The sequence below is a fragment of the Octopus bimaculoides genome, chromosome 17, assembly GCF_001194135.2.
Source record: "Octopus bimaculoides isolate UCB-OBI-ISO-001 chromosome 17, ASM119413v2, whole genome shotgun sequence".
NCBI lineage: Eukaryota > Metazoa > Mollusca > Cephalopoda > Octopoda > Octopodidae > Octopus > Octopus bimaculoides.
In genome coordinates this window covers 50,963,556-50,974,218 of record NC_068997.1, presented here as the reverse complement: position 1 = coordinate 50,974,218, position 10,663 = coordinate 50,963,556, and the positions used below count along the sequence as shown (strand labels likewise).

At 37.0% G+C, this 10,663-nt stretch overlaps 1 protein-coding gene across 1 annotated transcript in view; it reads left to right on the top strand.

Annotated features, from left to right (window-relative positions):
• Positions 1–10,663, top strand: part of LOC106874801 (bifunctional purine biosynthesis protein ATIC) — a 24,302-nt gene that overhangs the window by 10,765 nt on the left and 2,874 nt on the right. The window contains exons 7-11 of the mRNA XM_014922657.2: positions 2,443–2,515; positions 3,208–3,364; positions 4,479–4,604; positions 5,344–5,448; positions 6,534–6,619. Coding sequence (XP_014778143.1) covers positions 2,443–2,515; positions 3,208–3,364; positions 4,479–4,604; positions 5,344–5,448; positions 6,534–6,619 — 547 coding nt within the window. The remainder of the gene's footprint in view (positions 1–2,442; positions 2,516–3,207; positions 3,365–4,478; positions 4,605–5,343; positions 5,449–6,533; positions 6,620–10,663) is intronic.

Below are 10,663 nucleotides of genomic sequence, written 5' to 3'. Positions count from 1 at the left end.
CACCTTTCATTTCTTTAAGCATACTGAAAAGAGACAAGGCTTTGCTCCGAATCGCCGCTCGGTTGACATTCATATGCATGCGTTGTGTTGTGTCACTTATCCATACGTTTAAAAGTTTTTCCATTTCCGGAATAATGCTTCCAGAATCTCTTTTACGAGACCAGGTTGAGTACAAAAGCTGCGCATTTCTCACTTGAGATAAATATTTTTGTTTTTCTTTGAGAATTGTGCAGACAGTTGACGAGTTAAGTGAAAATTTGTCACTGATGTTCTTCACAGTTGTACCACCATCGTGCATTTTCACAATTTCATACTTCGTTTCCAAAGTGATGGCTTTTCGTTTCTTTTTCTTCCCGTCGGTGTCCGTTGTACACTTTCGTTTCAACATTTTAGGTGGGTTTAAAAAATGCCCAAAATAACAGTGTAAATACACGTATACAATATAAAAATGTGGTACGAAGAATTAGCTTATAATCAAACTTGGGCATCGGACCATTAATCCATTAATTAACGAAGTTAACATTTTCGCTAACGATTTAACTTTTGAAGTTAACCCCGGAAATCATTATCGGACTAATTGAATTCCGTTGATTCTACGGATTTTGTAGTTTTGGCCCGTTTTAAAGGTGTTTGTAGTTCGTTTTAGAGCTAAAACTTTTTGTTTTGTTTTGTTTTTTTTCTATTATGAAAATTAACGTTGACGGTTTATCGATAACTTCCGTTACATTGCGAAATAATTAACTGATTAACGGTTATCGAACTTAACTTTTTGGTTAACCGATTAATGATTAATGAAGTTAACTTTTCGATCAACGGTGTCCACTTTTACTTATAATTAATTAATCTCTCAACAAATTGCACGCACCGACTGAAATTTTAGGCCGTAGTTAATTCTGTTGCCATATGCAGCTGTTTAGACGCGTCAGAACCGGATTTGCCACACATACACACACGCAAAATGGTTAATTAGCCTTTTTTTTTATATTTATAAAATAAAACTCGTAAACCTGGGGTCTCGTAAAGCGGGTCCTCGTGAAGTGAGGTATTACTGTAGTTCCATAGAAGAGATCATAAAACAAATTGTGATAGAGAAAACAAAGGAAGGGGAGATAACAAACAAGAATATATGTTAGTGAGATTAACTCCCTTGCCTTTATTTTCGCCCGCATTCGTTCACCTTGACCCGTAAGCATTTCGGTTCTTTACAACCAAGTGTCGAACCCGTTGTGTGTGTGTGTATGTACGCACGCACACACATTAGCGCCTGGAAGAACTTTGGGAAAGACTTACGTCCCTTCGCGGGTAGGGTGGGACAAAAGGAAGTCTTGCCCAATTTTGCGTCCCAATCATGTTTCGGTTTCAATCTGACAGTGGCTTCTATTATAGTCTCGGGCTGACCAAAGCCTTGAGTGGATTTGGTAGATGGAAACTGGATTAAGGTTTACTTTAACACCCGGCTACCAAAGCAAAAACAAAAAAAAAGTGTAATAGGTGTAAAAAAAATGTATTAAACAAATATGAAAACAAAAAGTTGTTCTAACGAACTGGATGGGGGAGGGGACTTTCGGAAAATTCACAAGATCCAATTTTTTTCTTTATAAAAGTTTGAAAATTTTTTTACATTCATTTATTTTACGTTTGAGTAATAGCAAATTGTTTTGGAAAAAGATCCCATGTGTTGTGGTGAGAGAAAAAAATACATAAATACGGTGTTGAATATGGTTTCACTATGGAAAAAAAAGTTAAAGGCGATTTAGCTGATGTGTGTGTGTGTGTGTAGTATATACTGAGGCCCCCTTCGGTCATGACTGACCATGGAATTGCACCTAGAAAGTTATCCTCCCAGGCACAAGTCTGGGCAAGGTTGTTTATGGAAAACCAGCAGTCGCCCATGCATACCACCTTCCCCTTTCCACGCCACCAGTGAAAAGGCAAAGGCCGATACAGTTTGGCACCTGTGACGTCGCAACTCCTTTCTATAGCTGAGTGAACTGGAGCAACGTGAAATAAAGTATCTTGCTCAAGAACACAACATGCAGCCTGGTCCGGGATTCGGACTCACAACCTCATGATCATAAGCTTAGCGTTCTAACCACTGAGCCATGAATTTATATAATATATATGCATGCAATTTCACACACAACTTGTACCAGCATGAGAAACGGACTTTAGGTAATGATTTTGCATATCATGTCTGTCCATGGGAAATACCATCTTGCTTAGAAACAGGTGAGACTTGACAACAGAAAGGCACTTGACCATATTAAATTTACCTGAAACAAGTTCCATCTGATGCATGCAAGCATGAAAAAGTGGACGTTAAAACAACAATGATGATGGTAAAACCTTGAGAACATTAAGACAAATAGAACTGAACAAAGAATGAATTATTGTTCCTTAGATTTTTTTTTTTTTTTGATTTTTTTTTTTATCCTTTTCTAGAATAATTGAAGAAATGAAGAACTCCCCAACGAAAGATTCAACCCTTGAAACCAGAAAAAGACTTGCTGTGAAGGTGAGACATTCCTCCTTTATTGTTGGCGTTTATTTAAAGAGGCTGCGAGGTTAAGTAGTTCGTTTCCCAAACTTGTGGTTTCAGGTTCAGTCCTACAGCATGGTACTGTGGGCCGAGTGTATTCTGCTGCACTCAAAGGCTGACAAACGCCTTGAACAAAATGCTTCATTTCACACAGCTCTGCGACCACTTCAACACCTGATGCATGGTACACGATGCAACCCTTCAGACAATGTCGCTTTTGATGGAGAGAGTGGACTGACATGTGGCACTAACATTTGATTGCTATAAACATGTGGCACAAACATTTGGTTGTTATAAACATGTGGCACGAACATTTGATCATTATAAACATGTGGCACAAACATTTGATCACTATAAACAAATCACAGGTCAAAAGCTGAATGCTCATACATTGTCTTTGACAGGAGTATCCATCACATGTGTGTGTGTGTGGACATCATCATTATGATGCAACCAATGTCATTCATTTCCAGTCTTTCATGAAAGCCATGTCTAGCTGTGGAAATTATTACCTTGCTTGGAGACATGTGAGAGTTGACGACTGAAAGGGCCATCCAAGTGTTGAAAATCCGCCACAACTTTCGCCTGACTCTTGAAATCATGGAAACGATGGGGCATGAAACGATGCAGATGTTCCTAAATTTTATGCATGCCTTCTTTATTTGCAGGCTTTCAACCATACAGCAGAGTATGATGCTGCTATCTCTGATTACTTCCGGAAGCAGTTTAGCCAGAATGTTTCCCACTTACCCCTGCGCTATGGTATGAATCCTCATCAGAAACCAGCACAGCTCTTTACCAATTCATCAGAATTACCTTTGAAAGGTAAATATTCTTCAATCTATCCAAAAACCTGTTTCAGTCAGTGATTCTCTCTTGAAGATTTCAGTCTCAATTCTAAAATAACATGGTGAGGCTATCACTACCATCATAGCCCTTAAGTTCTTCACTTCCTGTAGAGCATATGCCATTAGCTTTTCTCTACTGTTCTTGACTCTGAGTTGTTGGGGCCACAACCTCAGTATGTGGGAGTCCCTGAGAGAGTGATCCTTCCTCTCCCAGGTTTTGATTTATCTTCGATTCTCCTCTACTTTTGCCTTTTTCACTAAGTACAGGTATTGATCTTATGCAAATGCAATTTTATCACTTCAAAAGGGTGGTCCCTCTTAGTTTGGCCTCTGTTTTTTTTACCTATCCTGTATGGGAGACCCTACTAGGAGCTGACACTCTGCTGGCATGTGTTTCAGGGTCATTGGGCCATACAAGCCACAACATCACAACAAGGACTGGTAGGGGTGTTGGCTGTATGTAAACTCGTTTTTACCTCTGGAAAGAGATGGACCATATTAGCATGGTTTACAGGCCCACCACACCACAGCAAGGACTTTTCCTTGTGGTCAGCCCACCATCATCATCACTTCCCCCTAAACCCCCCAAGTTAGTGTTTGAGAATCTAGGACTCTAATTATAAATAAAATATTCCAACTTGTGCAGGATACTCATTACAGGTGGTATCATGTAGACACCCACAAACTCTTCCTTCACCTGTATACAACCCAACTAGTTTCTACAGGTCATTCAGCCTACAAGGAATAACTGAAGCCCTTTCAATTCTTCTGTTATCTAGAAACATCCTCTTTTTATTTCAGTTGATTTAAAAAATAAGAAAATAAAATGATTTTGTTGTTAAACTAATTTTAGAAATTTTGTACCACAGAACCGAGAGGTGGGTTGTTACCAAATTGGTTCAATTACATCTTTGCTAAAAGATATGATAAAAGTGACACACATTGGATAATATAGCCCTAGATACATTGTGTCTGAAAAATCAACAGGAGGGTCATGATTGGATTGTCTTTGGTGGTAGATTTACATTCCTAAGACTGATCTGGTGATAAATTTAGGATCTGGAATTAATGGAGTTTTCTTTTTGTTGCAGTTGCAAATGGCTCCCCTGGATTTATCAACCTCTGTGATGCTTTCAATGCTTGGCAATTGGTGAAAGAACTGAAAAATGCTCTTGGTTTGCCAGCAGCAACCTCGTTTAAACATGTCAGCCCTGCAGGTATGTTCTTTGGCTCAATAATAGCTGTGCGTGTGTGTGTTCATTTTGATCTTGTGTTAACATTGAGAAAATTGTAAAAGCATTTCATTATTCAAGCAGAGTCCCTCATTTCCAGTCTTCCCTGTAAACTAAACATATCTGATCAAGTACATTATTTGCATTTGATAGATATTTGTCCTCATCTTGTTTGTTAACACAATGTTTCGGCTGATATACCTTCCAGTCTTCATCAGGTGTCTTGGGAAAATCTCATCTGACTCAAACAAACATGGAAAAGTGAATGTTAAAATGAAAAAAAAGGGGGAATAAAAGAAGCAGTATGTCTGTGTTGTCAATGTCTTTCTTGTCTTCAGGCAGTTTGTTGAATTTCAAGGACTGAGATTTTCTTTGTAATAAATACAGTGCGGCCTAATGAAGATTCAGTTCTCACCAAATCAAGTCTCCAGGTTCCATCTCAGTTCCTGACTGTTCTATTGATATTATTGATCCCAAAGGAAAGACATGATCATTCCTTCACAATTCTTCTGAAACCTTTAATCTGTGAAATTTCTTTCAGAGTTTTATATTCTTCTAAAGGACTCTCATAATATTTCTCTAAGCAGGATCTTATGTCTTATGAAGATCTTGTATAGAAGAACCATGAGATATTAAAGAATCCATTATACCCAAATGATTGTTTTGGTGGGTTTTTTCTTTTCTTTTTTTTTTCTTCAATGTTGTTTGTCTATTTTATCGTCAGGTGCTGCAGTAGGAACACCCCTTAGTCCTGAACAGGCTCAACTGTGTATGGTAAATGATATGGAGGATCTGAGTCCCCTTGCTGTTGCTTATGCAAGAGCCCGTGGTGAGTATATTAAACAAGCTTTTATATATTATATAAGAGAATCCAAACTCTTTTAGAAGAGGAACTCCATGTTTATTTATGTTCAAGAGCTACAAGACATGTTTTGAAATTATGAGTAAGAAAAGATAACTCTACATATTGGGTTGGTACATAATGCGGTTTTTTTCAACAAAATCAATAGCATGTAACAAAAACATCTTTGAAATGATTATTCTGGAGCATATTCACCATCTACTTCAATTCCTGCTTCCCATTTGCTTGGCAGACGGTCAGACCGTCATTTAAAGATGTTTTTGTTAAATATTGTTATTGCTTTTGTTGAATAAAATTTGTTGAAAAAAAAGCTGCAATAATTCTGCACCAACACAATAGTTTTGCTGGCTGAACTAGATTGGTTAATCTCTACTTATTGAAGATCTTTGTTGAGTCTTAATTTTTACAGCTAATTCTTTAAAATCTGGCTAGTGTGATATGAAAGCCTTTTCCAAGGAACATAGTACTGCAAAGACATACATTGGGTTTCTTTCAGTTCCCATCTACCAAATCTACTCACAATGTTTTGATCAGATCAGGGCTATAGTAGAAGGCACTTGTCCAAGGTACCTTGCAGTGGGACTGAACCCAAAGCCATGTGACTGGGAAACACACTTAACTATACTGCCATTTTACTATAATAGTAAAATTCTATTCAACACATACTTTGGGCATGAGGTTAAGATGCTGGATATTTAATCACATGATTATGAGTTCAAGCCAAGCTAAGGCCCATATCTCAATTTACCAATCTGATCTTCTTAATTCATTGAACAGCAGCAATAGGTGAACTTGCAATGTTCCTTTCTGCACAAATCACTGTGACCAATCCTTTGTCAGATCTTCCTTCCCTCCCACTGGAATCGTCTCCTAGCAAGGGTTGCCCAGCAACAGCTTAAACAAAATGTAAACAGCCTCAATTTTACCAATCTTAGAGGGCCAGCAAGTGCCATGGGCCCTGCCCCGTCTTCCACACACAGCAACTTAATAAATGATTCTATGTCTGATTTCTCCAATCAGATTCTAACTTTGATTGTTTATATTCTCTGAAGGAGCTGACCGCATGTCATCATTTGGGGACTTCATTGCTCTCTCCGAACCCTGTGATGTCTCAACAGCTAAAGTCATATCAAGAGAGGTAATTGCATGTTTTTTTTTTTCCATGACTGTATGGTAAGAAGCCTGCTTCCCAACCACATGGTTCTGAGTTCAGTCTTACTGTGTGGCACCTTGGGCAGGTGTCTTCTCTTATAGCCTCATGGAACATGAACTATTTTTTCGAACAACAAAAGACACAAATGGAAAACAACATAATGAACGACCCTTCATCAGCTGTTGGCTGTTTTTCTAGTCTCGTATTTCGAGCATTTAACAACAATATACGCTTTTGATAAAACAGTTGGCCCCGCAAAGCAAATTAAATTAAATTTGGGATTTTACGGAGGGTCTAAATAGGTAACATAAACAGGACGGTGAAAACAAATATGTATACATATATATATGTATATATATATATATGAGAGAGAGAGAGAGAGAGATGGATATAGATGGGGATAGATGGATATAGATGGATAGATGGATAGATGGAGATAGATGGATAGATGGATATATAGATGGATGGATGGATAGATATAGATAGATAGATATAGCTAGCTATATATATATATATATAAAGAGAGAGAGAGAGAGAGAGATACATATATAGATAGATAGATATAGCTAACTATAGATAGATATATATATATATATATATAGATATATATATATATATATATATAAAAAGAGAGAGAGAGAGAGATACATATATATATAGATAGATAGTTGAAATTTACAGAAAAACAAAATACGAAGACAGGTGTATTAGTTTGATGCTCAGGAATATGAAATGGTAAGATGCAAGGATTATGGTGAGTGAAGATAGTAAGCTTTGAGCTGTCCAATGAAGGTATAAAAAAACATCTTTCAGAAACAATAATGGTTTATTGATGTAAAACATAAATTTTTCCTGTATTGAAGTTGAATAATCTGGGAAAAGTTAAAGTTCACAGTTATCAGCAGTGGTTGCTGTGTTTGCGAATAGAATTCCAAAATTAGGGACTGGCATAGATAAAATCCAGGCTGCCAATGTTTCATAGCTAGCAGAACCTCAAAAGTAGTAATTAACCAAACGAGGGGTAATCCACTAGCTATGAAACCTTTCTAGCCTGGATTTTTATCTGCTCCAGTCTCTAAAATCTCATGTTATATAAAAAATAAATAAATAGAAACATTTTCATCACTCTGTAATCCTTAACCCATTACCTACCAGTGATCTCGTATGAGATCGCTTAAAAATTACAAATTTCGTAATTATCTGTCAATATTTACACATATCTAACCTTTTTGCTATATCTACCAGGTACATTTCTCTGATATTCAAATGAGGTTTGCTAATTTTTCACCCAATATCTCGCTTATTTCTATTTAAAATGTTATTTTGATCATTCCAGTGTGTTTCTAAGGCTGTTTTATGCTAGAAATCAAAGTTTCATAAAAAAAAATTCCAGTTAATAGAATTATGGGAGGTAATGGGTTAAACATTTTTCATTTTTTTGTTGTCTGGTGGTGGTGGGGAGTTGGTATATATTTTTTTTATTTCATTCTGTTTGATTCAGAATTGTCAAAAGTATGGAATTAAACTATTCTCCATTGTTAATTGTCAGGACACTGCCTCCTTCAAAAATTCTGTTTCTTCAAATTCCTCTTGCTACACCAAAGCACTTTCTCCTCTAAGTCTCTTTTACTGTTTCTTTTGCTCTATTTTTGTGTTTTATTCTGTGTTCGTGCTTTTGGCTTTCGCTTCTGCCTTTATTTCCTTGGCTTTCTGTTCCCTCTTTTTAACCTTTCTAATAAATTGGAGCACACCAAAGAACTACATATAATAAACTCAATAATCATTAACCTCGAGTTCAAATTCCGCCAAGGTCGATTTTGCCTTTCATCCTTTCAGGGTCTACGTAATCAACTAGAAACCTCCGCCAAATACAGGTTTTGCGTCCATAGTAGAAAGGGTTTATTAGTAGTAACCTTCAAAATCTCATGGCCCTCAATTAAAAATACAGAGTTACCTGCTCTTCGGAGGGAAAAAATTGCTGTTTTTCAGCGCATGCGTCAGTTTACCGTACTTTTTCTCTTCCTGTCTCCCTCACTATATAAAGTCTCGTTTCCTTTCTTTCTCCCTTTTACAGTCTCAACTGGTGAGTATTATTCGTCTCCTCTGACTCGATTTCTCGGAACACGTGCGATATTTATTTGCTTCACAATATTTAGTACCTTTAATTCTTAGAACCAAGCGATCGCGTTTCTTCTTATTTCATTTTGCTAACTACAGTTATATGTACTTACACGTGTATTTTTTCTAGAATATATTGCGTATAATTAAATACGTGTGGTTTACATAAAAGATCATGGGGAGTGATTTTTAAAATTTGGAAGAAAGAAAAATTCATACTTTATTATATTGGTTTTTTTAAATTTATTTTACGGGTATGTGTTAGTGCATTTTATTATAAATAAAAAGATGCAATGAAGCATTTTCGAGGGTGTGGATTACGACTCCAAGGCTAAAAATCAGAAAAGGATTTTCTGGAGAATGCTCGGAATCGTTCGCTCCTTTTACTCGAATTAGTGTATTCATCTCATTAATATCCATCTTCGAGAGTAAACTACGTAATTTTTATATTTCGAACAGATTTAAGGGGTGAGGTAGATAAAAAATAAGATTGGTAATAAAATCGATCGAAGAGTTTTGATGATCCGAAACCTTTTTCCTTCGAAATTTTATTCGTCCGATTATAATCTGCACCTTCTGCGATGTATCTACCAGATTTGATGAGTAAATATGTACGGAAATGTGTGAGGAAACTGCCAGTGGGGCACTAAGCTGTAATTAGACGATCTTTGTATATTTAGGTTAATTTACTTTTTCCATGTATAAAATTTAGGAACGGAAAACAAAGAAAGCACCATAATATTGTCTCGGTGTCTTCAAGTTTAGTATCAAGTTTTTTTTTGTCTTTTGATCAATGTTTGTAACATTATTAAAACATCAGCTTTATTGTAAGCGATCACCGATGATTGTTTTCCGACCTCGTGGTGTCCGCCGTCCCTTCGTTTTGAGATTTGCGACTTGAATGTTTGCCCAGTGCTCGACCGCTACTACCGGTCACTTGCATGATTTACTGCAAATCCCGTTAAATGATTAACAATCATTATTTTAATTGCGAACTTTAGCTTTCTTAGATGATTTTTAAAGCGATCGGGCGGGTGAACCGTGTTTATAAATACTAATCTAGTGTTGGTTTAGTTAAGTGCTGAGATAATTAGGCGAAATCTGATGGTAATGTGGGGCCTTGTTAAAAGTCTTTTACTGTTTGTCCCCTTTGCTCTATTTTACGACGCTGAGATTGTTGAATATTCAAAGTGTAGTGTTTATTTATTCTTGTTTTGGCGAAGGTAAGGAATACACACACCCGGTATTTTCGCCGAAAACTGTTCGTGTGTGTATTTCTTTAATACACGTTTCCCAACTTTCGAGTAACAGGGGCTTTATAAAAAAGGGGTGCTACTAAAGCAGAGCGTCCGCGCTAGCTAGTCTTGAGTGGTCGATCCTAACCCGCGTGTGCAAATGAATACGTGGTTAGGGTTAGGATCGACCACTCGCGACTGCGCGTTCGGGTCCGCGCTGTTTCAGTAGTACCTAAAAAAAGGCTTCGTGTTTTTCAACTTATGAGGCAGGGACATTTGAGATGTTAATTTGCATAAGTAGGGGGTTTAAGCTGATTTACTACTGTAACTCTCCAGGTGATTATTGGGCATCTCGCTGTTCTGAAGCAACTAATTTTATAAACCTATTTATGCGTTTTATTTACATTTGGCAGATATTTATTTATATAGAATTCTAGGTAGAGATGGACTATATGTAATCTGAACCTTCCCCTTATTTATTTTTTTACGGAATCCCACGTTTTAGGCTATGGAGATTCCGATTCTGTAAACAAAAATTCGATTCCCCCCCTCCCCGGTTTTTATATAGATCCACAGGGTAAACCTAACCCTAACGCCAGTTTTGTGAGATTTAGCTGTTATTTCTAGCATGTAAATAGCCTGTTTGGTGGGGGGAGGGAGGAATTGAAATTTTTTT